The sequence below is a fragment of the Gadus chalcogrammus genome, chromosome 4 (genome assembly GCF_026213295.1).
Source record: "Gadus chalcogrammus isolate NIFS_2021 chromosome 4, NIFS_Gcha_1.0, whole genome shotgun sequence".
Lineage (NCBI taxonomy): Eukaryota > Metazoa > Chordata > Actinopteri > Gadiformes > Gadidae > Gadus > Gadus chalcogrammus.
The window spans coordinates 34,469,103-34,496,602 of record NC_079415.1 but is presented as its reverse complement, the minus strand read 5'-3'; the positions used below and the strand labels follow the sequence as shown (position 1 = coordinate 34,496,602).

The window sequence follows — 27,500 nt, the reverse complement described above, 5'->3', positions numbered from 1 at the left end:
CTCTGTCTGTGACTGTTGTCCATCTCAGAGCTCAGCAGTGATGACTCCATCATTAGTCTGAGAAACAGCTGTGTGTGTGTGTGTGTGTGTGTGTGTGTGTGTGTGTGTGTGTGTGTGTGTGTGTGTGTGTGTGTGTGTGTGTGTGTGTGTGTGTGTGTGTGTGTGTGTTGAAGCCCAGAACAGCACTTACAACATGTAAGTGCTTAAATGCCATAATAACTTTTTCTGCCCCCCCCCCCTTAAATTTCCATTTCAATAAACTGAGAAAGATTATTAAAATCAAAAGTCATGAGAAAGTAGTTGAGTAGTCCTGCAATAAATGATCATTGAAACGACATCCACAAATCCTAACCTCCAAATGTTTTTTGTTTTTCAGAAGGAGGCAGCAGAGAGCAGACTCCCCTGGACCCAGCTGTGTCTCCATGAAGAGTGACCGGTCTATGGATAAACCTCCTGTCTTTAAAGATGGACGTCCCTCCAGAGAGGAGAGGTAGGAGTTTCAAACAGACGATGAAAACAGACCGGTTTGTTGTTATCAGACTACTGATACTGATGTTTACAGGTCAGGAGGAAACAATAGATTGTGTGTGTGTGTGTGTGTGTGTGTGTGTGTGTGTGTGTGTGTGTGTGTGTGTGTGTGTGTGTGTGTGTGTGTGTGTGTGTGTGTGTGTGTGTGTGTGTGTGTGTGTGTGTGTTGAAGCCCAGAAAAGCACTTACAACATGTAAGTGCTTAAATGCCATAATAACTTTTTCTGCCCCCCCCCCCTTAAATTTCCATTTCAATAAACTGAGAAAAATTATTAAAATCAAAAGTCATGAGAAAGTAGATGAGTAGCCCTGCAATAAATGATCATTGAAACGACATCCACAAATCCTAACCTCCAAATGTTTTTTGTTTTTCAGAAGGAGGCAGCAGAGAGCAGACTCCCCTGGACCCAGCTGTGTCTCCATGAAGAGTGACCGGTCTATGGATAAACCTCCTGTCTTTAAAGATGGACGCCCCTCCAGAGAGGAGAGGTAGGAGTTTCAAACAGACGATGAAAACAGACCGGTTTGTTGTTATCAGACTACTGATGCTGATGTTTACAGGTCAGGAAAGAACAAGTGTGTGTGTGTGTGTGTGTGTGTGTGTGTGTGTGTGTGTGTGTGTGTGTGTGTGTGTGTGTGTGTGTGTGTGTGTGTGTGTGTGTGTGTGTGTGTGTGTGTGTGTGTGTGTGTGTGTGTGTGTGACGGTTGTCCATCTCAGAGCTCAGCAGTGATACATCATGACTCCATCATCAGTCTAGTAACAGCTGTGTGTGTGTGTGTGTGTGTGTGTTGTGTATAAACTGCCTGCCCTATTTTCTATGATAGCTAAACCCATTGTGAATAAACACTCTCAGCACAATATCAAGGGTATTTGCTATGTTTTTATGTCAACATGCAAGTGCTTGAATGCCATTATAACTTTTCCTTATGTTTCCATTTTTATAATCTGCCCCTCATGAGAAAGTAATTGAATAGTCCTGCAATAAATGATCAATTTAAACAACTTCAACAAATCCTGAATTCCAGATGCTTTTGGTTTTTCTAGAGTCCGGCAGCAGAGAGCAGACTCCCCTGGACCCAGCTGTGTCTCCATGAAGAGTGACCACTCTATGAATCCACCTGTTAAGTTTGAAGATGGAAATCAGTCAATTGAGAAAAGGTAAGGATTTACCAGATATAATAAAGATACAGCTTCTATTAAGCATCCATAAATCCTGGTTCTTGTTTTTCTAGAAGAGTCCAGCAGCAGAGAGCAGACTCCCCTGGACCCAGCTGTGTCTCCATGAAGAGTGACCAATCTATGAATCCACCTGTTAAGTTTGAAGATGGAAATCTTCCACCTGTTAAGTTTGAAGATGGAAATCATCAACCCTCAAAGAAAAGGTAAGGATTCAGCTAATAAATCAGGCCTATTAAGCTGTCCTCTCATCATTTTCATCTGGCGTGCAGATTATTAATCAAAACATAAACAATCAGGGTCAATTACACCCTGGAGAAAGATGTTCCTGAGCAAGATTGAGAGCTAGTTTAATTTCCTCCAATAGGATACCCTTCTGTCCAGTTAGCCCCTCCCCCAGGACCCGCCCTCTCTGTGCGTAGGCCGATATCTGTCTCTGCTGTGGCAAAGCGTTGCGAGAGCCACAATGGTAGGGCTACAGGTACACAATGGAAATCGCCACTTAAACTGGGAGTGGATAATGATATATCTATTCAGTAAGGCGGGACAAAGCCCTATGATGAACCAATGCATGGACACGCCATCTGGTCGAAATAGTTGTCATCTTGACGCAGTACAACAAGCAAACCTATGACATTTATTTGTGCAGACAGGAAATGATGATAGCCCTTGGAATTAACAATGAACACCAATGCTTGTTTGGTTGCCCTAAATTCAGCTCGCACGCCCGTCGTAATTGCCGCCGTTAATGCAAACAGATGCATATTGTTTCGGAGAACGATCTTGATAATGTGTTTACTGTCTACCATCATAACAGCACAAACAAGCCTTATCAAGCGGTAGGACACACTGCTGTCAATCAAACATGGGCAGCGTCAGAGACATTGGAGGGGACTCAAACTCCAAGGAGAGCTATCCTGCATCCCTTGTGCAGACCTCTCTATATCACAAACCATTTTTAACAATTCTTCTATTGATGAATGCACACAAATATTCACAGTCAAAGCGAGGCTTCGGGTATTCCTAACAAAGTTAAACCTGTCGATCTGGTACCCTCGCTCACCATTATGTATACACCATGCAGTGTTTCGCGCAGGATTTCTTTCAGCAGCGGCGGTGTGGTCCCTGATCCCTCTAGGGGGGCCCGGGGGCATGCCCCCCCGGCCCAATGTTTTTTGTACCCTTTACATTGGAATGCATGAATCTGGTGCACTTTGAGAGGAGAATATGCACTTAAATCCTATTCAAACAGTCCTGTGTATTACTGTAGATGGGATTATTGGTGTTGTAACTTTGCCTTTTGTGTCTTCATTTACAGATTTTTATATTTTTGTATAGTAATATTTAAACAAAAAATGCCACAACGCAAATATAATTTGCACAATTTATTTACAGATTTTTGCCTAATGCTTAAACACTAAACATGGTTGCAATGCCCAAAGCATAACTATTTTTTACATAAGACACTTTGTTCAAAAATGAAATCTCCTGCAACAATGGGCAAAACACATCTTTTTAAATTATAAACATAACTAAAATTTGAAAAGAACACAGACTCACACACATGAAAAATAAAAAATAAAGCTAATTGAATACCAATCAGTGTGAGCCTTAGCACTACAAATAGACCTCAGGTGAGCTCAGCTCCTTTGTGGGACAGTGAGAGTCAGGGGAAGAGGACAAGAGAGCGATGATAAGCTTGTTATTGCTTAAAACACTTCTTCTTAGTCTTGGGAGTCAAAAAGTGATGAGAAAATTATAAAATAAATATAAGTTATATACATAATAGAAACTATTCATGATCTTTTAAGAAGTCCTTAGGTTTTTTCCCCTGCATTTATGCTAATGACCACATGCTTACAGGCGATTAGCATAAATCCCTAACTAAAATACGCGATGAAAACAGATTTTATATGGCAATAAAGAACAACATCGGATCTAACAGTATGGATTAATTTTTCAAAGTTCCCGAAAATACCTAGGCTATAAATTCCTGACTGGATATAAGCTCCTGTAAAGGCTATGAGTGATCCCAAAAAGAGCGACAACACGCACACACACACATAGGCCTACACACACACACACAATACTAGAGGAAAAACGGCACGGAGGTTGCGGTTTATAGATACAATAAAATGATTGGGCTCAGAGGGTTTTTAACACTGGTGGTCATGTAGCGACACATTTTAGCAACTTACTTTCTCTCTCTCTCTCTCTCTGTCTGTCTGTCTGTCTGTCTGTCTGTCTGTCTCTCTCTCTGTCTGTCTCTCTTTCCTTCTTTCTTCGATCTTCCGCTTCACTCGCTACTGCTAGAATCAATGTAACTTTGCAACCGTGTAGGGTAGCCTACTGCCAACAACTGCCACACTCGCTGTGTATTTTTCTTCTTTGATGTTGGTTACGTGACGATGTGCCGCGTGCTGCGCAATTGACGTTACGCGCTGTACATTTTCTAAAAGGAGCTACGTAAAAAAAAAAATTAAATAAAATTAGGAGGATTTTTATTGCAGCGGCGGAGAAAATTCAGCAGCGGCGACGCGCCGCTGCTGTGTGAACGTGGGGGAAACACTGCCATGCACATTGCACACCGGGTTTATATTGTTCTACTTTTGTTGGTAGGATGCCTGAGTCTCATGCAGCACTTTATTAATCTGTACCCTATTTGTTTTAAAACCTATAAAAACATATATAGAAAACCCCTCTTCCATCTCCTCTCTCTCTCCCTGTCCTCTGTCTGCATCCAGGCTTGATTGGTTCATGGCTGAGGCCGTTTATTCTGCTGTTTGAATTGTATGAATGAAATAAATTATAAGACAATTTGTAGCAGACTTTACAGGTTTAATGTTAAAGGTTCAATGTCTTTCAAACTGCCCCATTTATTGAATCAGTTTAATTGATCTTTGGAGGTGAGGTGATTTATTGAAACAAATAATCCATGAAGAATAACACAGGTGGGTAGAAATGTAGAAACTGATGGCTCTATTTTCTATGTTAGCTAAACTCATTGTGAATCTGTGACTATGCACAGTATGAAGGATACTTAGTGTGTTTTTATGTCAACAAAATAGTGATTAAGTGCATTTTTCATTTTTCAGCTCCCCTTCATATTTATACTTCCAAAAACATAAAAAGATTAATTAAATGGCAAGTGAGATATTAGTTGGGTAGCCCTGCAATAAATGACGATGCAACGATATCCACAAGTCCTAACTTCCAGATGGTGTTTGTTTCTCATTAGGATGCAGCAGAGAGCAGACTCCCCTGGACCCAGCTGTGTCTCCATGAAGAGTGACCGCTCTATGGATATACCTGATAACTTTAAAGATGGACGCCCCTCCAGAGAGGAGAGGTAGGAGTTTCAAACAGACGATAAAAGAGACAAGTTAGTTGTTATCAGACCTTACTGATACTGATGTTTCACAAGTCAGGAAAAGTGTGTGTGTGTGTGTGTGTGTGTGTGTGTGTGTGTGTGTGTGTGTGTGTGTGTGTGTGTGTGTGTGTGTGTGTGTGTGTGTGTGTGTGTGTGTGTGTGTGTGTGTGTGTGTGTGTGTGTGTGTGTGTGTGTGTGTGTGTTGAAGCCCAGAACAGCACTTACAACATGTAAGTGCTTAAATGCCATAATAACTTTTTCTGCCCCCCACCCCCCCCCCCCCCCCCTTAAATTTCCATTTCAATAAGCTGAGAAAGATTATTGAAATCAAAAGTCATGAGAAAGTAGTTGAGTAGTCCTGCAATAAATGATCAATGAAACGACATCCACAAATCCTAACCTCCAAATGTTTTTTGTTTTTCAGAATGAGGCAGCAGAGAGCAGACTTCCCTGGACCCAGCTGTGTCTCCATGAAGAGTGACCAGTCTATGAATAAACCTCCTGTCTTTAAAGATGGACGCCCCTCCAGAGAGGAGAGGTAGGAGTTTCAAACAGACGATGAAAACAGACCGGTTTGTTGTTATCAGACTACTGATACTGATGTTTACAGGTCAGGAAAGAACAGTGTGTGTGTGTGTGTGTGTGTGTGTGTGTGTGTGTGTGTGTGTGTGTGTGTGTGTGTGTGTGTGTGTGTGTGTGTGTGTGTGTGTGTGTGTGTGTGTGTGTGTGTGTGTGTGTGTGTGTGTGTTCTCCACAGACACCATGAGAGGTCAAAGGTTACCAGTGCTCAGTGTGTACAGCAGCATCAAACAGAGCTGGAGATGAACCAGGAGGAACTGGCTGACACACTGGGGGGCGGTAAGAGACTCTTACTTTGAAGACAGAGGAGACTATTATTTTGAAGGGCAGAAGAGACTCTTACTTTGAAGACAGGTGTTTCGGTAGCTTGTCCTACCTTCTTTAAAGACGCCGCGCGAGCCCAGGCGAGGGGGTATTTCAGACACACGATCCAGTTCAATCAAACATAATCTAATTACAACGAAAATAGGATCTCTTTTCCTTCTAACTATAACAAAAAATGTATTTTCCAAGGTGTACGTGGGTTTCAGTGTAAATGTAAACGAAAAGGTTATATTCCAACGTGTATTTTTGTACATAATTCACATAGGCAATTCTTATTCGTGTTCGTGTTCGTATTCTAGTTTGTATTTGTGGTCAAAACATTTCTCCCGACCGTGGCTGGTGTTTTCCTAATGCGGTCCCCTAACTGGCCTCACATCCTGTCTACCTACATTGAGTTCCAGGAGGCATCTCAAACCAACATAAACAGGGCCAGCAGGGGGAGGTCATTTCAATAAAGTAAAACTAAGAATAAATTGGCCCTAACAACAAGAGAAATTTTAATTTTAGAAAAACAATATGATACTCTTATTTGTTATTTTCAGACTAATTGACTTTTTACTTCAATGTGGAGATATCTTTCCTCTCGGGGGTTAAATGGTTTGATCCAGATACAGTATAGGCTTATTGTGGTGTTATCAGGTCAAATGGTTTGATCCAGATATGTAGGGTTATTGTGGGGGTACCAGGTTAAATGGTTTAGTCCAGATATGAAGGGTTATTGTGGGGGTACCAGGTTAAATGGTTTAGTCCAGATATGAAGATTTATTGTGGGGGTATCAGGTTAAATGGTTTAGTCCAGATATGAAGGGTTATTGTGGGGGTATCAGGTTAAATGGTTTAGTCCAGATATGTAGGTAAAAAATGTAAAAAACTGATCCCCCTCCCTCACCCCCCCCTTCCCGGTCATGTGAACGGGAAGGTTTCATTTTACCGGTCAAATTGGAAAAAAATCGGTCGGATATTGTCTGTGTTTATTGCATTTAAAAAAATTGGTAGGCACTAGGCAGGCTATATAAAGAAGAAGAAGAGGTGTGTGATCATAAATTGATTCACCATGGTCGTTAAATACCGGTACTCCGCAAAGCTTGCCGCCGGCTTTCATTAGCTTGCCGCCGTTTAGGTCATAAACCTACGGTAGTCTATAGCGATCAATTTGAGCGAGTGCACGAAATGTAACAACTTATTTATTTTATCACACAGGCTACGCTACAATCAAAACCCTCATTGTTTTACATGAATTGGCTAAACAAATGACCACTGTAGCATATTTAAACACAATTCAAATGAACACATTCAAAAGTATTTCTGCTCAATTTAAAAGGTTGAATCTCCTCGTGACTGAATGTTTGTGTACAGCGCGCATGCTGTATGCGCGCAGGGTTGATGCGCTCCACTTTTTTCTGAAAACGAAAAACGAAAACGACAAAACGAAACCGGATCGTTTTCACCCGTTTCGGCTCCTTGTGGACGGGGCCTTATTTCCAATCGGTCATTCTGACCGGAGACATTTCGAATTTTCCGTCCTCCTCATTTTTTTCCGGTCAAAGACCGGTAATTACCGGACAACGGGAACTCTGGTCCAGATATGAAGGGTTATTGTGGGGGTATCATGTTAAATGGTTTGAGGGGGAGAGGAGGGGAGGAGGAGAGGGGGAGGAGAGAGGAGAGAGGAGGAGGAGGAGAGGGGAGGGGAGGAGAGGAGAGGAGGGGAGGAGAGGAGAGGAGAGGAGAGGAGAGGAGAGGGGAGGAGAGAGAGGAGGAGGAAAGGAGAGAGGGGAGGAGGGGAGGAGAGGGGAGGGGAGGAGAGAGGAGAGGAGAGGAGAGAGGAGGGGAGGAGAGGAGAGGAGAGAGAGGAGGAGGAAAGGAGAGAGGGGAGGAGGGGAGGAGAGGAGAGAGGAGAGAGGGGAGAGGAGAGGAGAGGAGAGAAGAGAGGAGAGGGGAGAGGGGAGGAGAGGAGAGGAGAGGAGAGAGGGGAGGGGAGAGGAGAGGAGGAGAGGGGAGGGGAGGGGAGGAGAGGAGAGAGGAGAGGAGGGGAGGAGGGGAGAGGAGTGGAGGAGAGGGGAGGGGAGGGGAGGAGAGGAGAGGAGAGGGGAGGAGAGGGGAGGGGAGGGGAGGGGAAGGGCTCGATGCCTACCGGTCTGCTCGCACAGCGAAATGACATCACCCTCCGCTGCATGTCACTTTGAAAAACTTTGTGTGTGTGTGTGTCTTAAGACAATGGCGGAGCCATTGCGTGTGTGTCTAAGCCGCGTTTACATGGACACTTCTGATCCAATTCAATTTCTAATCAGAATAGATCTATTCCTATCATGCAATCTGAATGTACTGTATGTATGGCATTTACAAAAGTGGTAAGCGTACTTCCGTATGTCTCTCACGCACAACCTTTATGTTGGTCTGGACTTACATGATATATGTAAGGGATACATTATATTATGCATTATCCTGCTTATTACACGGCACCTTGTCAAAACGAAACAATAGCTTCACACGGTGTGTCTTTTTAGAATTACCATTCGTAGTGTTGACTGGCAGAGAAATAGTCTGCCAAAGATGTTGACGTCTTAGCTACCGGACACGCTTGATAAGTTACCGGACGACTTGCAGAGTGATGAGAAAAACGTGAATCAGGCAAAAAATCCACTTTCCTTGACAGCGGTCTAGTTCGGTGTGCATAATAGTTGTCAGATCCGTCAATTCTACCACCACATACAAGGAGGTGCCAGTGAAACCTGTATCCCGTAACGGTTGTAACAGGTTGGTGAGGAGACTCGCTCAGCCCCTAACTACCTTGCATCAGACGCCTACCCCTCTTACCTCGGTGCCCCACCCCTGGGCATAACCCGTAGCCAGGGATGGGGCGTGCCGATCGCGTCTGTTTTGATAGCTCTCCTCCGTGCACTTGGTGAATTTGCTGAGATTGTTTTAAGAGTTTGGAAATGACTAACTCCCGGGATGCGTTTGATTTCTTTGTACTAGGTAACCTCTTAGATCCACGATGCCTATACTAGAACAGTTCGTTCACTGAAGCTCTAACCTACACTCCCCCGTATCAGGTCCTTGGAATGATTGAAAAGGAATGGTTTGAATATAGCTTTATTTGCAGGTTTAATATCTGGGACATTGCAGCAAGAGGTGAAGGCCATCGAAAAAGTATGATAATACATATAATGTAGTGACTAGTAAAATGCCGTCAGTGACACTTCTAAATAAGTGATATAAAGTACATCTGGAACACATCTTGGTGGGTTTGTCTATAAATCTGATTTAATCTATAATAATTTAGATACATGGCTTTTTCACCTCTCTACACTACGTCTAACACTTCCCTCAGCTGCGTGAAGAAAGGACAGAGGGAGACTTAATCTCTCCTCATGTCCGTAGCTCCCTTGGGGAAACGAGTGGCCCCCGCACTGATCAGAGGGAGGGGCCCCCGCGTCATCAGGGGGAGAGCCACCCTGGTATGGGTTGCTCCCGCATCATCAGAGGGAGAGCCACGCTGGTATGGGTTGCTCCCGCGTCATCAGAGGGAGAGCCACGCTGGTACGAGTTGCTCCCGCGCCATCAGAGGGAGAGCCACGCTGGTATGGGTTGCTCCCGCGTCATCAGAGGGAGAGCCACGCTGGTATGGGTTGCTCCCGCGTCATCAGAGGGAGAGCCACCCTGGTATGGGTTGTTCCCGCGTCATCAGGGGGAGAGCCACGCTGGTATGGGTTGCTCCCGCGTCATCAGAGGGAGAGCCACCCTGGTATGGGTTGCTCCCGCGTCATCAGAGGGAGAGCCACGCTGGTATGGGTTGCTCCGTGGCTCTCCATCAGAGGGAGAGCCACGCTGGTATGGGTTGCTCCGGTGTCATCAGGGGGAGAGCCACCCTGGTATGGGTTGCTCCGGCGTCATCAGAGGGAGAGCCACGCTGGTATGGGTTGCTCCGTGGCTCTACATCAGGGGGAGAGCCACCCTGGTATGGGTTGCTCCGGTGTCGGCCGAGGGAGAGAGAGGGGTTCTCTATCTCTCCTCGGGAAACGAATCGAATGGTCCCACAGCCAGGAAGGTCCCATCGAATGGTCCCACAGCCAGTAGCCTTCATAGCCCCCTTGGGCTATGGGAGAGATCTCCCCTTGTGCCGGGAGGGTAAGGCTGTAGGTATCTGTAATTTTTCTAAGTCTGAAAGTCCGTTGATCGCAAAGGGCCCAGGGCCGCCCTGCATGGAGCCCCCGTCGGGTTGATCTCTCGTGGTCTCTGCGTTTTCCAGCCCTTCTTATCTAGAAGTTTAACCTCTGTAACCTCCCCTTTCTCTTATGCAGCTGGCCTGCATCAGGTCACTGTGACCTTGGTATTTTTCCAACTCGCCATGGAAGGAATACTCTCAGGCACGTACTCTGCCTTCAGATTGTTCTTACTTGTTCCACAGATTATACTAATAAGTAAATTACACCATATAATGATAAACAATACACCAATACAACACAAGTGTAAGATCATAAAATGTCAAACAATACAACATGCCATAAGTGTAGGACAACATCATTTTACCAACAAGTGCTTTAATCTTTTTAAGTGCTTCCTTCCATACTCGATTATGTCAAAACAACATGATAAATCTTAGAATGAATGATAGATATAAAAGAAAAAGATAGATTTATGATGATACTTAGAACAAAGAAAATGATTGTTATATGATGATACTAAAACATGATATATGATATGATGATGCTAAAACATGATGTATGATTTTATGATGTTTAACTGATATGATATGAGTAAACCTAACATCAGTAAATCCATGCCTCTTTAACATCCTTCAGCCCCTGCTGGTAAACCCCCACGTCTCCCTAGGCCTTGGTAGTTCCCCAACAGCCCCCATGCCCCCCCAGCCCTTATCCGCCCACAGACATCTCTACCTCCGCCCTGTCTCCTGGACTCCAAGAAATCTACCTTACTTGACCTAGTACAGACGGACCAATTGCTAACTACTACAGCTGCTGATGCCATCTCTCTCAGTTATAAAGTAGCCGCACCCACCCCGAACCAATCAGAATGAGTGTATACATGTCGATTATAGCGGACTACACCACCTCTTCTATTCCGCATGGAATTCTATTCCGATCAGAGAATTGTATTCCAGTTGAGGCGTATTCCGATTGAGCTTTTCTTCCACTTCTAATCGATCAGAAGTGTCCTTGTAAACGCGGCTATGTGGCGGAGCTATTGCGTGTGTGTGCGTGTGTGTGTGTGTGTGTGTGTGTGTTTGTGTGCCTGAACGTCCTCACGCTCTGGCGTCAACGGAAATCAATGAGAGCAACTGAAAAGTATGAGGTTAAGAAACTCAAACTGTGATTCTGAAAAAAGTACAAAAGCTATCAAAATTTCTTTGATATTATTGAAGATACAAGTGTATAGATTTGTTCAATGGTTTGACTGAAGGTAAACGGTTGAAAATTGAATTAGTTACAGGTTGACCAGACGGCTTCAATGAAACCAACTGAAAGTAGTAGAAAGGAGTAGATGCATTCAGCGTTACATGAAACGGTGATATTGACGACGATCAGATCGACGACCTCTAGGGGGCGCAATCAGATGATGAAAGTTTGTAGACAATCGCCCAACCCTAATCTGTACCGTGCAGACCTTGCTAGTAATGAAGCCACTAAATATCATAAAGTTGATCATTTAACAGGAAATATTGACCTGGTTCCACTGATGTCACCATCCACCAACTGATGTCTTCTGTTTTTCTTCCTCATTTAGAATCTGCTGCTGTCGAGTGCCAACCTAAACTCAAGTCTCGTTTGAAGAAGAAGTTATGGAGTTTGGATGAGGGAATCACACAAAGAGAGCAAAGACCTCTGAATGAGATCTACACAGAGCTCTTCATCACAGAGAGAGGCAGTGGAGAGGTCAACCAGGAACATGAAGTCAGACTGATTGAAACAGCTTCCAGGAAACCAGCCAAGGAAGAAACACCAATCAGATGTGTGGACATCTTTAAACCCTTACCGGGACAAGATAAACCAGATAAATCAATCAGGACAATAATGACAACTGGAGTTGCCGGCATTGGTAAAACCGTCTTAACACAAAAGTTCACTCTGGACTGGGCTGAAGGCAAAGCCAACCGTGACATAAACTTCACATTTCTCCTCACTTTCAGAGAGCTGAATATACTGAAAAAGAAAGAGTTTAGCTTGGTGGGACTTGTTCATCACTTCTTTATTGAGACCAAAGAAGCAGAAATCTGCAGATTCCACAGGTACCAAGTTGTCTTCATCTTAGATGGTCTGGATGAGTGTCGACTTCCTCTGGAATTCCAGAGTAACCCGATCTGGACTGATGTCACAAAGTCCACCTCGGTGGACGTGCTGCTGACAAACCTCATCAGGGGCGACCTGCTTCCCTCCGCTCGTATATGGATAACCACACGTCCTGCGGCAGCCAATCAGATCCCTGCTGAGTGTGTTGACAGGGTGACAGAGGTGAGGGGGTTCACCGACCCACAGAAGGAGCAGTACTTCAGGAAGAGATTCAGAGACGAGACGCTGGCCAACACAATCATCTCCCACGTCAAGAAATCACGAAGCCTCCACATCATGTGTCACATCCCAGTCTTCTGTTGGATCACTGCTACAGTTCTGGAGGACATCTTAAAAACATCCAAGAGAGGAGAAGAGATGCCCAAGACCGTGACTCAGATGTACAGCCACTTCCTGAGGGTTCAGTCGATACAGGGGGACAGGAAGTACCGTGGGAGATCTGAAACAGATCCACACTGGAGTTCAGAGAGCAGAGAGATCATCGTTTCTTTGGGAAAACTGGCTTTTAACCAGCTGGAGAAAGGCAACCTAATCTTCTACGAGGAAGACCTGGCAGACTGTGGCATCAATATCAACGAAGCCTCAGTGTACTCAGGAGTGTTCACCCAGATCTTTAAAGAGGAGTGTGGGATGTACCAGGCCAGGGTGTTCTGCTTTGTCCATCTGAGCCTCCAGGAGTTTCTGGCTGCCCTTTATGTCTTTCTGTCCTTCATCAACGACGATGTCAATCTGCTCTCAGAAGAACGACCCAGCTATGGGGAAGATGAATTCCTCGTCCTCTACCAGAGTGCTGTGGACAAGGCCTTACAGAGTGAGAACGGACAACTGGACTTGTTCCTCCGCTTCCTCCTGGGCCTCTCTCTGGAGACCAATCAGATTGTCCTACGAGGTCTGCTGAGATGGATTGGAACTACCTCAGTGACCAATATAAATACAGTGTCTTACATCAAGGAGAAGATAGATGGAGATCTCTCTCCAGAGAGAAGCATCAATCTGTTCCACTGTCTGAATGAGCTGAACGACCGTTCTCTAGTGAAGGAGATCGAACAGTACCTGACATCAGGAAGTCTCTCCGGAAAATCTCTCTCTCTTGCTCAACTGTCAGCTCTGGCCTTCATCCTAGTGACATCAGAAGAGGAGCTGGACGTGTTTGACCTGAAGAAATACTCTGCTTCAGAGGAGGGTCTTCTGAGGCTGCTGCCAGTGGTCAAAGCCTCCAAAATATCTCTGTAGGTTCACTATTACAATACACAATATCCCTTATAGTAGAACATAAATGTTATGGTAACATAGAAAACCTCTTTCGAGGCTATCTTATAACATGTATCTCAATATACACAACGTTATATTGTGTAACAAGGTTGAAAAGTCAAACTGAAAAGCTCTATTTATTATGAATTAAGAAATAAAGAAACAAAAATGAATATTGTCTAATAATAGTTAAATACAGCTGTGTTGAAATATGTAGCTATATGTATAAATAAGTATTGATACGGATAGATTCATGAATATACGTTTATTATTAATAACAGGTAACACATTATTTTAAAACATTTTAACCTTGTTCACTACGTTTGGCTATATGGACACTGTTTGGGTTTGACCGTTAGGATGCGTTGACACAGAGACGTCCGGGTCATCTGGGGGAAGGGTGAGAGGTCACGAGTGAGAGGGAAAAAGGAGAGAGAGGGAAGAGACAAAGGAGGAGAGTACTTAATCCTTTGTAGAGATCGCCCAGCTAAATGATATTGAAGCATTTACTTATTAGTTGTAACCAGTAGCGGCACCATATAATTATGATTGCAGGAGCTATGGGGGGCTAGATTGTTTATAGCAGAGGCTGATATATTTTGACGCAAAAAATATTACTACACACTACAATATGATACGAATCAAACATTCAAATCACACAACAAGCAGCAACGGTCATCATCAATTACACAAATGAAAAATATGATTTCATCGTTCAGTTTTGTTACATATAAGTAGTTCGATGTCTTCATTAATGATATATATAAATATATATATTATTGTGGCGATCATGGAACGGATCCTGGGAGGGTCGGCGGCACCGAGGCAGTCGTGGTTGTGGGCGATAGGATGTGTGTTTCAGGTGTGTGTGTGTGTGTGTTTACATAAAGTCTCTCTCAGGGTGGTGTGGATAATGGGACACGAGAGTGTCAGACTCTTATAACATAGGCTCCTGTCTGGTCGTTCCCGTGCTTCTCGCCACATTATTATTAAAAACATATTTTCAAATTAAATTAAATATTAGTCATAACAAAATGACTTGGGGTTTTGGGAGGGGGGGCTTGGCCTGTTTCAGGGGAGCTCAAGCCCCCGCTAGCCCCCTCCCCTTGTAACCGCCGCTGGTTGTAACCCTAATAAACAACATCTCTGTAGATGAACTATAGCATGTATTACAATGCAACACAAAAAAGACATAATACTACAATAAAAAGTAAAATTAATATACTATACGAGTCTCAAACACTGCAAAAAACTCCAATATTGAATAAACATAAAGATCTAATGTATATATTAGTTAAATTAATAAGACATCGACTCAAATTTAAGATTTCAACACAAGTCCTTCATTATGTTGAAATTAAAAGATCTAAATTACTTTAACGTGTTCTGTTTATTGTGTGTTTAGGCTGAATGGCTGTCGTCTGTCAGAGAGATGCTGTAAAGCTCTGGCCTCAGTTCTCAGCTCCAGCTCTAGTCTGAGAGAGCTGGAGCTGAGTTCCAATGATCTGCAGGATTCAGGAGTGAAGCTGCTCTCTGCTGGACTGGGGAGTCCACACTGTACACTGGAAACTCTCAGGTCAGTTTCACTCAATGGTCAAACAGTTCCACCACAATTTCCCCATCAGAGGACAAGTATTGAACTGCTGTGCCCCAGTATTGATCTGCTGTGCCCCAGTAAAATCTCCCGTTCGAGTTTTAACAAGGTCCATATTTGACAGTGGATTAATTTAGTTTGATAATAAAGGTCAAATAATGGATTATTTTCTAATCCACAACATCAAAGAAACACAGTTTAACCCAAAATACAAGCTGAGGCGCGCACCTTGCGGTCCGGGTCCGTGTACCGCGGCGTGCACATTACTGTCCGTGCACGGCAGTGTGCATGTCGTAGACGGTGCACCGCGGCGCGCACGCAGCAATCCAGTGATCCTGGTTAATTTAATAGTCTCATAGATAATTGCTGCCTTGTATTCTTTTTTTTCACATTTCCCACCCATGCAGTTTAGTGTTAAATGTTCTGTAATTAAAATAAACATTGCCCTGATGTACACACAGCGTTGTTTAGGTTTTTTTAGTCAGAGAAGCTACGTAGGCAGTGTATACCGTTACCAACCCCCGTTTTGAGTCACTGGATCCACCCCCCCTCTGCGCTCCGGGACCTCCCACGTTACAAATTAACGTAAGCACTGATAGGGGGTCTGTTTCTGTTTTTACCACCAGCGCTGTGACATCTCTTTCCTCACCAACCAACTCTTCATCCTCCTCCTCCTCCTCCTCCTCCTCCTCAATCAAATACCTACTAATAATAACCGGCTGCTGATTGGATAATATACTCTAATTAGGATTAATCTTCTTCTCTGGGTCATCCTGAATAGTGCATTTCTTTACATGCTCTTGAATTTTGCTGCGGTGACATTTAAATGAAACTTTGCACAAAGTACAAACCAGTGTTTTAATTTTCTGATTAAAGCAGAGTGTCTTCAGGGGAACTTAAGTGGGTCGTGTTTCCAAATAAAGCGATCAAGCCGGCGCTGCAATACAGCCGCTATTTAACCCAGCACTGAACTAAACCTTGGCAGTCTGCGTGCATCGCAGCGCCATTACCACTCATCTTATCAAACACAAGACCTCAATCTGTCTCTATTTGTGTTGCCATGACAGTAAAAGGTGTACCTTGGATTCACCGTGTTAATGATGGTATAAGGTGTTTGTTTTATAGATTCCTATTCTATTCATAATCATGTAGTCAGACAGTAAGGTGGACTTTAGAGTAAAGTTTAATCATTTTTCTTCTTAGAACTGAGTATTTTTATGGACATTTTCCGGAGTTTGCTGAATCTTTAGTTATCTGAATTCTAAATTAGTCATATTTAAAAATCTACTGTATTGACATTTAGGTAAACTAATAAAACATTTCTAATAACAAATTTCAAATGCAAAATGAATCACAGTTCCTAACGTGTTCTGTTTATTGTGTGTGCAGCCTCAATGGCTGTCATCTGTCAGAGAGATGCTGTGAAGCTCTTGCCTCAGTTCTCAGCTCCAACTCCTCTAGTCTGAGGGAGCTGGAGCTGAGTACCAATGATCTGCAGGATTCAGGAGTGAAGCTGCTCTCTGCTGGACTGAGGAGTCCACACTGTACACTGGAAACTCTCAGGTTAGTTTCACTCAATGGTCAAACAGTTCCACCACAATTTCCCCATCAGAGGACCAGTATTGATCTGCTGTGCCCCAGTAAAATCTCACGTCTGAGTTTTAACAAGATCCATATTTGGCAGTGGATTAATTTAGATTGATATTAACGGTAAAACAATGGATTCTTTTCAAATCCACAACGTCAAAGCAACATTGTTTAACCCAAAATACAAGCTGAGGCTCGCACCTTAAGGTCAGGGTCCGTACACCGCGGCGTGCACATTACTGTCGGTGCATGGCAGTGTGCATGTCTTAGCCGGTGCACTGCGGCGCGCACGCAGCAATCCGTTGATCCTGGTTCATTTAATAGTCTCATAGATAATTGCTGCTTGTGAAAACGATTGTTGCCATGTATTCTTTTATTTTACATTTCCCACCCATGGACGTTCTGTAAATAAAATAAACATTGCCCGGATGTACACACAGCGTTGTTTAGGTTTTTTTAGTCGGAGAAGCTACGTAGGCAGTGTATTCCGTTACCAACCCCCGTTTTGAGTCACTGGATCCACCCCCCCTCTGCGCTCCGGGACCTCCCACTTTACAAATTAACGTAAGCACTGATAGGGGGTCTGTTTCTGTTTTTACCACCAGCGCCGCGACATCTCTTTCCTCACTAACCAACTCTTTATCCTCCTCCTCCTCCTCCTCCTCAATCAAATACCTACTTATAATAACCGGCTTCAGATTGGATAATATAATCCAATTAGGATTAATCTTCTTCTCTGGGTCATCCTGAATAGTGCATTTCTTTACATGCTCTTGAATAGTGCTGCGGTGACATTTAAATGAAACTTTGCACAAAGTACAAACCAGTGTTTTAGTTTTCTGATTAAAGCAGAGTGTCTTCAGGGGAACTTAAGTGGGTCGTGTTTCCCAATAGAGCGATCAAGCTGGCGCTGCAATACTGCCGCTATTCAACCCAGCACTGAACTAAACCTTGGCAGTCTGCGTGCATCGCAGCGCCATTACCACTCATCTTATCAAACACAGGACCTCAATCTCACTCTATTTGTGTTGCCATGACAGTAAAAGGTGTACCTTGGATTCAGTGTGTTAATGATGGTATAAGGTGTTTGTTTTATAGATTCCTATCTATTCATAATCATGTAGTCAGACAGTAAGGTGGACTTTAGAGTAAAGTTAAATATTTTTTTCTTCTTAGAACTGAGTATTTTTATGGACATTTTCTGGAGTTTGCTGAATTTTTAGTTGTCTGAATTCTAAATTAGTCATATTTTGAAGATCTACTGTATTGACATTTAGGTAAACTAATAAAACATTTCTAACAACAAATTTCAAATGCAAAATGAATCACAGTTCCTAACGTGTTCTGTTTATTGTGTGTGCAGCCTCAATGGCTGTGATCTGTCAGAGAGATGCTGTGAAGCTCTGGCCTCAGTTCTCAGCTCCAACTCCTCTAGTCTGAAAAAGCTGGACCTGAGTACCAATGATCTGAAGGATTCAGGAGTGAAGCTGCTCTCTGCTGGACTGGGGAGTCCACACTGTACACTGGAAACTCTCAGGTCAGTTATCAGCCTCTTCTTCAAAATGGTTATTCTAGCTTCCAGTAAGTGCTGCTCCTGCCTCATTTCTGTTGCTCTCTTGTCTGCTGACAAAACACTCCCTGGTTCTACACAATGTTAGAACCTGTGAAGAAACGGTCTTAGCGTACCAAACACAGCAAACTTCTCCTGACTCTAACCAAACAATATCTCATTGAGTTGTAGCTATTGAGAAAGGAGCATTTGTTTAAGATCCTGTCACATCCAAGTGAAGGCAGTTCTGCTGTCTGTGATGTCATCTCCCCACTTCCTCTTCCTGTTCTCAGACTCTCAGGGTGACACAGCTTTGTCTCCATGAAGTATCAATAAAGCTTTTACTTGTCCTCCAAATGGAATGAATACACTTTATAAATGTGTTTACTTTAGTACAAACTGCTCTCAACCAGATACAATAAATTGTGTGTGTGTGTGTGTGTGTGTGTGTGTGTGTGTGTGTGTGTGTGTGTGTGTGTGTGTGTGTGTGTGTGTGTGTGTGTGTGTGTGTGTGTGTGTGTGTGTGTGTGTGTAGCTTGTCTGGCTGCCTGGTCACACAGGAAGGCTGTGCTTCTCTGGCCTCAGCTCTGAGCTCCAACCCCTCCCACCTGAGAGAGCTGGACTTGAGCTACAATCACCCAGGAGACTCTGGAGCTGCGCTGCTCTCTGCTGGACTGGAGGATCCACACTGGAGACTGGACACTCTCAGGTATGGAGAGGACAGCTCACCACTGAGGGACAAAGTCTTCTACATGATTCAAGCTGCTGCTACTTGAAGTGGTTTGAAGAGGCAGCTGTCACTCATGTTGTGTAGAACGTGATGAGACGGCAGATGATGAAGGTGAATGTTTCAACATGCTGCTCTCACTTTGTTTCCCCCCCAGTGTGGAGTACGGTGGAGTGTTGAGGCTGAAACCAGCTCTAAAGAAGTGTAAGTGTCTGTTTGATTCATCACATCACAGACTCACTATTGAGATGGAAAGTCCATCCACACAGCAGGAAGTGAGGTCACATCCTACTGGGAATGAAGATGATGGCTGACATCATGTATCTTACGTATATTAATACTGTCGACCATCACAGTCACCGGGCTGAGGGGGGAGGAGTGTGGGGGTGGGGGGGTGAAGGAGAGGGGGGTTGACCGGGTCAGGGGCCGGTGTGGGGGAGGGGAAGGGGTGAGAGAGAGGCTGAGGGGGGGGGGGCTGAGGGGGTGGACTAGGGGGGAGGGGGAGGGGGAGGGGGGATGACCGGGCTGAGGGGGGGCTGAGGGGGAGGGGGGGTGAAGGGGCTGAGGGGTGAGGGGGAGGGGGGTGACCGGGATGAGGGGGGGGGGGGGAGGTGGAGGGAGGTGACGGGGCTGAGGGGGAGGACTAGGGGGGAGGGGGGGGGGGAGGGACCGGGCTGAGGGGGGAGGAGTGTGGGGGTGGGGGGGTGAAGGGGCTGAGGGGGAGGACTAGGGGTGAGGGGGGGGGGGAGGGACCGGGCTGAGGGGGGAGGAGTGTGGGGGTGGGGGGGTGAAGGGGCTGAGGGGGGGGGGTGAGGGGGAGGGGGGTGACCGGGCTGATGGGGGGGGGGAGGGGGAGGGAGGTGACGGGGCTGATGGGGAGGCCTAGGGGTGAGGGGGGAGGGGGAGGGGGGTGACGGTGCTGAGGGGGAGGACTAGGGGTGAGGGGGAGGGGGGGTGACGGGGCTGAGGGGGAGGGGAGGGGGGGGGACCGGGCTGAGGGGGGGGGGGGGGGGGGGGGGGGGGGACCGGCTGAGGGGGTGCTGAGGGTGAGGACTAGGGGTGAGGGGGAGGGGGGGTGAAGGGGCTGAGGGGGAGGGAAGGGGGGGGACCGGCTGAGGGGGGGCTGAGGGTGAGGACTAGGGGTGAGGGGGAGGGGGGGGGGGGGTGACCGGCTGAGGGGGGGCTGAGGGTGAGGACTAGGGGTGAGGGGGAGGGGGGGTGAAGGGGCTGAGGGGGAGGACTAGGGGTGAGGGGGAGGGGGGGGTGACGGGGCTGAGGGGGAGGGGGAGGGGAGGGGGGGGGACCGGCTGAGGGGGGGCTGAGGGTGAGGACTAGGGGTGAGGGGGAGGGGGGGTGAAGGGGCTGAGGGGGAGGGGGAGGGGAGGGGGGGGGACCGGCTGAGGGGGGGCTGAGGGTGAGGACTAGGGGTGAGGGGGAGGGGGGGGTGAAGGGCTGAGGGGAGGGGGAGGGGGGTGAAGGGGCTGAGGGGGAGGGGGAGGGGAGGGGGGGGACCGGGCTGAGGGGGAGGACTAGGGGTGATGGGGAGGGGGGGTGAAGGGGCTGAGGGGGAGGGGGAGGGGAGGGGGGGGACCGGGCTGAGGGGGAGGACTAGGGGTGAGGAGGAGGGGGGGGGGGGGGGGGACCGGCTGAGGGGGGGCTGAGGGTGAGGACTAGGTGTGAGGGGGAGGGGGGGTGAAGGGGCTGAGGGGGGGATGAGGGGGAGGGGGAGGGGGGTGAAGGGGCTGAGGGAGGAGGGGGAGGGTTGTGACCGGGCAGTGAGGGGAAGGGGAAGGGGGGGTGACGGGGCTGAGGGGGGGATGAGAGGGAGGGGGCTGAGGGGGGGATGAGGGGGGGATGAGAGGGAGGGGGCTGAGGGGGGGATGAGAGGGAGGGGGCTGAGGGGGGGATGAGAGGGAGGGGGATGAGGGGGGGATGAGAGGGAGGGGGCTGAGGGGGGGATGAGAGGGAGGGGGCTGAGGGGGGTTGGTGAGGGGGAGGGGGCTGATGGGGAGGGGGCTGAGGGGGGGATGAGGTGGAGGGGGAGGGGGGTGAAGGGGCTGAGGGAGGAGGGGGAGGGTTGTGACCGGGCAGTGAGGGGAAGGGGAAGGGGGGGTGACGGGGCTGAGGGGGGGATGAGAGGGAGGGGGCTGAGGGGGGGATGAGAGGGAGGGGGCTGAGGGGGGTTGGTGAGGGGGAGGGGGCTGATGGGGAGGGGGCTGAAGAAGAAGAGAGAGCGATCACAAAAAGAAAGAGAATAAAAAGAAGAAGAGCAGCCTGGATCCAAGGAGTGATGTTTGTTGTTGATGTTTTCATAATATTGTTGTTGATGTTTTCATAACGTTATTGTTGAGGTGTGTGTATCTATGTATGTGTACATATGTATATGTATGTATGTGTTCATATCTATGTATATGTACACAGAGCGCAGGAGAACAGTACTAGTGATGATGATGATGAGGATGAAGAGCGGTTCAGCAGCTCATCATGTCTGGTTCTCCCTCAGATGCCTGTGACCTCACACTGGACCCCAACACGGCCCGCAGACTCCTCTCTCTGTCTGAGGACAACAGGAAGGTGACGTGGGTTAGAGTGGACCAGTCGTATCCGGATCACCCAGACAGATTTGACTCCTGGGACCAGGTGTTGGGTAGAGAGGCTCTGACTGGCCGCTGTTACTGGGAGGTAGAGAGGAGAGGAGGGGTTGATATAGGAGTGACATACAGAGGAATCACAAGGAGAGGAGGGGGTGGTGACAGCAGGCTTGGACGGAACAACAAGTCCTGGGTTCTTCATTGTTATGATGGTGGTTACTCTGTCCGGTACAACGGTACACAGACAGGCCTCCCTCTCCCCGCCGCTGGCTCCACCAGAGTAGGAGTGTATCTGGACCGGCCTGCTGGCTCTCTGTCCTTCTACAGAGTGTCCCCAGGTGGAGGAGGGTCCTCAGACACACTGACACAACTCCACACCTTCTGCTCCTCCTTCACCCAGGAGGACCTCCTCCCGGGGGTGGGGGTAGGGGGGGGGTCCTCAGCGTCTCTGTGTCGGTTGTAGAAAAAAAAAGGGACCTCCTGACTGAGCATGGCCCCTGCACACACACACACACACACACACACACACACACACACACACACACACACACACACACACACACACACACACACACACACACACACACACACACACACACACACACACACACACACACACACACCTACACACACACACACACAAGGACCTCCTGACTGAGCATGGCCCCTGCGCACACACACGCACACACGCACGCACGCACGCACGCACGCACGCACGCACGCACGCACACAGTCAGTGTGTGTGTGTGTGTGTGTGTGTGTGTGTGTGTGTGTGTGTGTGTGTGTGTGTGTGTGTGTGTGTGTGTGTGTGTGTGTGTGTGTGTGTGTGTGTGTGTGTGTGTGTGTGTGTGTGCGCGTGCGTGCGTTATTCGATTGCCTGGTAACCATGGTTACTAATATTCACACTGGTTTCAATAATACATTTGATGGTATTTCCCATCTTTGCTGAGCAGAGAGTTTTGTTCTAAAGTTCAGTGATTGAAACCAATAAAAGCCCGGGCTATGGAAGTGTTCCGGTACCACTGTCATGCACCTACCCGATGTCAAGTGGACCGGGTGGAATTCACTGCGGGTCTCTCTTCTTATATCCATCTCACCAAAGATATTTTATTACTGTCCTTCTCAACACTCTCTGATCTCACTAAAAGGCTGGCAGCACAACACCGCAATAACGACGAGATGCGCTGTGCGTAGAGACGAAAGAATACCCACGTTGAATTTGCAACATTTTGCAAAAAATGATTCTAAATCTGCCCATATATGGACACGCCAGAATGTTGTGGTTTCCACTCGCTACAATGTTGCATCTGTGGCTGCTGGTAATTTAATCACAAAGAAGTATACTCTACGGAGCTATTTTCATCATTATTATTATTATTTTAATTTTTTTAGACGGCACAGCGATCCGGGGCTATTCCCAAAAGATCCGGGGCTATAGCCTCGAATGCTCGAATGCTGTAGCCTCGGATGGGTTCTTCAATCTGATTGGTAGTCACACTGGAGATTAGTTTTCCCCCCTTTTCGGGGATAATGTTCCCCGTTTTGATCTCGGACGTTTGGTTCACTTTTTTATCCACACCTTTGTGTCCTCAGCGTCTCTGTAAATTATAGTCTCTCTCGCTCTTGCTCTCGCTCTGAGTCTGATGACACACGTGAACACAAACATGCACATGTGAACACACACACACGCGTATATTACCACGCACACACATGCAAGCGCACACACGCATATATGAATTAACATAAAGACACACACATATAAACATACTATACTATATAGGAACCCAAACACGCAGCCACACAAACACGTGTATGTGAACACAAACAAACACGTATATATGAACACACACACGCGCGTACATATTATAAACACTCAAATATACACGCAGACACACACATGCAAACGCGCGCACACATGTACACGCCGCACGCGCATCTATGAACACACACTTACTCAAGTTATGAACACACACACTTACTCACATATGAACACAGACACGCACAGACTACACACACATGTATATATAAACACACACACACACACACACTGTGTTTTGATGATTTATATTCATGTACTCAACTATAATCCAAATGCTACATTTTCTGGGGCTTCTTAAAGTTGATCTTGATTAACCATGAAAGGAAGAGATTTTTTAAATCTTTACAAAGACTATATTTCTAATGTTTCTGGGCCCCGTTTCCCGAAAGCGTCGTTAGCCTAAGTGGATCGTGAAGTGCGTCGAAAGGGCATCGTAGAGTTTTCACCGCGTTTCCCGAAAGCATCGTGGGGAACGAACGTCTTGAAAACGCTCGTAGCTAACGAGTACTCCAGGGGTGCTCGTAGGTACTCGTAGGACGCTAAGAGCATCGTCAGCTATAGCCTCAGTGGCGACACCATCGGACATTCCGTCTATTGGATGCGTTTTATTAAAACGCATTGCGCCTTTATGTTCTTAGTTTGGTAATTAATAAAGATTATTAATTAATTTATTAATAAAGATGTTCAAATGGCCAAAATAAAACGGGACAGTCCAGAAAATGTTTGCGCAGGCAGGGCACTCAAAATGTGTGAGAGAAAGTGGGGGGATTTGTGCAGACTGACATGGCTACTCATAAAACGTAGCATAAAATAATGTAAAAAATAAATTAAATTAAACAAATTAAAAAAAATAAAAAATAACGAAATAAAAGAAATTAAAAAAAATAAGAAAATAAAGAAATAAAAAAAATTATAAAAAACAAGCAAAGGAGCAGGCAAAAGGCTGGGATATGGTGGGGATTGGTCACGTTGACGGAAATGTTTAGTGACATGAGGGAGGGTGGAGGGGGTTAAAAAAAGTCTCAATCACTATTCGACGCGCATGAAAACCAGCCGCGTAGTTATGAGGGAGGCCGTCCTCACACCGATCTTCCTCATCGTCATCGTCCTCAACGTCCTCCGGTTCAAGCAATGCCACCCCAGCCTTAGCTGCAATGTTGTGCAACATAGCCGTCACACATATCACGGCGCATGACTTGGCCGGAGAAAAACTGGAGCCCTCCGCCTGACTTGTGAAGGCATCTAAAGAGCAACTTCCACCTCCCGATCGTGCGCTCAACGATGCACCGGGCAAGACGGTGGGCTTCGTTGTATTCCTCATCATGGACGTCTCCCGGGTTATTCACAGGTGTGAAGAGGAATTATTTAAGGGGGGAAAATGCCGTGAAACGCAAAGTGCCTTCAGGATTAGGACTGATATATGTCTGTTTAAGCCTAATCAATTGTGTTTTAATGTCTTTAGCATTCATATAATTGCAGTCTATTTTTTTCGTAGGCTACTCTGCTGTTGTCCTTGATGGGGATATATTTTAACCATTTTTAACACAATTTTCCTGCGACATTCCTGCGTCTCCCCCTCCTACGGAGCCCATTTCAGCACCGTGTCAGTAGACAGTTACAATCCTACGACGTCGTGAGTGCAGCGAATGCGCGTTCACGTTAAGAGGAGTTTCGGGAAACGCTCCAAAGAAATTGACGATGGATCGCAAGATCCATCGTGAGAATGATCGTACGAGCGTGGATCCATCGTTATCGGGAAACGGGGCCCTGATTGATTGGTGGTAAATTGTAACATTTTTATACTACAATATTGTGTCTATTTTCAGACGTTAACAGTTTCATACTGCGGGGCTCTGATATCAGTTTATATTTTGATAAGCCTCACACGATGTAAAGCAGATTTTATATTATATTCGTAATGCAAGCGGTCGAAAAACTATAGATCATGTTGCGATGACTTTAAACTGAGTATTGATTCCTTGTGTTCTGTGGGGAAAAACACAGCAGCAGAACACACCTGTTTATGATTAGTAATGTCTGTCTGCTGCTTCTATTGTTTGAGTCCTTGTGTTTATTGTGTTAATGTAAGGGACTGTTCTTCTATTGTTTGAGTCCTTGCGTTTATTGTGTTCATGTAAGGGACTGTTCTTCTATTGATTGTGTCCTTGTGTTTATTGTGTTCATGTAAGGGACTGTTCTTCTATTGTTTGAGTCCTTGTGTTTATTGTGTTCATGTAAGGGACTGTTCTTCTATTGTTTGAGTCCTTGTGTTTATTGTGTTCATGTAAGGGTCTGTTCTTCTGTTGTCCTGGTTAATAAAGCATAATGGTGATAAACAACTCAGAGGATCCACTGAATTTTCTCTTGTGTTCAGCAGAGGATCAGTTTACACTTTAAGGTCGGGGGTTCACTGAATAAAAAGCACAACAGAGGCTTCGTCTACACAACATTAATGACCAGGACACCAGCAAGTGCATTTCCACCTCAGACTCATACGCCCGATGAGGGACGGAGTATGGAGAGAGTTCTAGACGAGGGCCGACAGGAAACAGCCCAGCTACTGGCGTCTCTCCAGAGACGAGCCTTGCAGGCTGGTTGATGCACCACCTCCCCGTCTAACAGGGCCCTGAGCCTCCATGTTGAAACACACAGAGGTGTGTGTTTGAGGCGCTGAGCTGCAGAGGAGGAACCTCTCCTTCTCTGGGTGCGTGGGAGGGGGCAGTAGGATGGACGCGTCTGATAAATGAGTCGATAGTAAGATATGAGGCCGTTTATCAAAGCCATGCTTCAGTCCTGTCATTGCGTGGGGAGCCACTAGGGGGCGGTGAATCCACCTCGGTGGGGTTCACCTTCTGACCAACAGGACCAGGGGGAAGGAGTCTGTGTGTGTGAAGTGACAACCTATTTGCACCTCTTGCAGGACATTTCAGTCCTCGTGTTTTCCGTAAGGCAATAAGCGCCAAAAAAGTAATCCAAGGCAAACGAGGCAGATGGAAAAGGAAGAATGCAGCGATTTATTCTCAGAACAGAGTGAACAACCATTGAACAAATAATAAACGTTTCCAAGTAAAATCCTGGTTCACCTCACACTAATTGACAGGAAGAAATCACTTTTTTATGCTTAAATGACAGTTATCTACGGTCAGAAAGCCGTTGCTCCCGTCACGCTCTGAGAACTCAACAGAGATGGCTGGTGTCTAACCAAGTCTCACTCAAGGAGAAGTATCGCGGGAGTTCAGGAAGAGAACGGTGGAAACGTGAATGAGAGCTGGAGAGAAGAGAGTTTGTTTGTTGGACTACAGAAAGCCTAGCTTAGTGTTGTATTCAAGATTTCGATATTAATGACGATAGGGAAATGACCTGCAACAATGAGACTTCCGAGCAAGAGTATTCCTTGAGCGAGACTTGGTTCGACCCAATAAAAAACAGACCGGATCAAGCAAAAGGAAAAATCAAAACGTTTTTTATTCTCTGTAGAGCATATTTTAATGTTGATAGACAGTGATAACAATCTGAGCATCAGTCAGTTGAAAAAAACAAGCACTTTATGAGGCCATACATTGACGGGCTCTATATTGCCCAAAAGGATTATACTTCAGCCCTTTCGCTGATTACAGCTGCAGCATAATCTGTCAATACATATTCGTGACTCTGAGTCCCTCACCATCTTCCAGTCCCGCCTCAAGACTCATCTCTTCTCCTCTGCCCACCCCTAGATCACTCACTATCCCTAGCCCCATCAACTCAGACTTTTTTTCTTGTTTATCTATTTTTGTGCCCCTATGTAAAGCGCTTTGAGTGTGTGAAAAGCGCTATATCAATTGAATCTATTATTATTATTATTATTATTAATACTGGAATAATCTCCAAATAATTTTCTGCACTAGTCCCGTAGACCCAAAATGATCGTAAAATGGAAAAAAGCTGGTTTCCCTTTAACAGGGTAAGGGGAAATTTAAAAATATATTCTTAATATGGCCTTTCAGCAATTATAAAGCAATTTAAGGCAGTTGTTGATTTAATGATTTAATTATTTATAATTTAATGTTAAACTTAATATAGGTTACTGCTCAGTGGTACCATAAAATAAGAC

General features: G+C 46.0%; 1 protein-coding gene across 30 annotated transcripts in view; it reads left to right on the top strand.

Moving 5' to 3' along the window:
- LOC130381356 (NLR family CARD domain-containing protein 3-like) overlaps window positions 1-22,223 on the top strand; it is a 142,767-nt gene extending 120,544 nt beyond the window's left edge. For 12 of the 30 annotated variants that reach the window (XM_056588910.1, XM_056588909.1, XM_056588908.1 and 9 more), the window contains 14 exons: window positions 377-490; window positions 904-1,017; window positions 1,574-1,687; window positions 1,762-1,911; window positions 4,944-5,054; window positions 5,500-5,613; window positions 5,833-5,933; window positions 11,727-13,518; window positions 14,946-15,116; window positions 16,524-16,697; window positions 18,085-18,258; window positions 18,806-18,979; window positions 19,155-19,201; window positions 21,501-22,221. In XM_056588910.1, the coding sequence (XP_056444885.1) occupies window positions 377-490; window positions 904-1,017; window positions 1,574-1,687; window positions 1,762-1,911; window positions 4,944-5,054; window positions 5,500-5,613; window positions 5,833-5,933; window positions 11,727-13,518; window positions 14,946-15,116; window positions 16,524-16,697; window positions 18,085-18,258; window positions 18,806-18,979; window positions 19,155-19,201; window positions 21,501-22,051 (3,901 nt within the window). In that variant the 3' untranslated portion in view covers window positions 22,052-22,221. Of the gene's footprint in view, window positions 1-376; window positions 491-903; window positions 1,018-1,573; window positions 1,688-1,761; window positions 1,912-4,943; window positions 5,055-5,499; window positions 5,614-5,832; window positions 5,934-11,726; window positions 13,519-14,945; window positions 15,117-16,523; window positions 16,698-18,084; window positions 18,259-18,805; window positions 18,980-19,154; window positions 19,202-21,500 lie in introns of all 30 variants that reach the window. The other 18 variants (XM_056588911.1, XM_056588901.1, XM_056588902.1 and 15 more) reach the window with 10 other exon arrangements.
- Window positions 22,224-27,500: the final 5,277 nt, after the last annotated feature.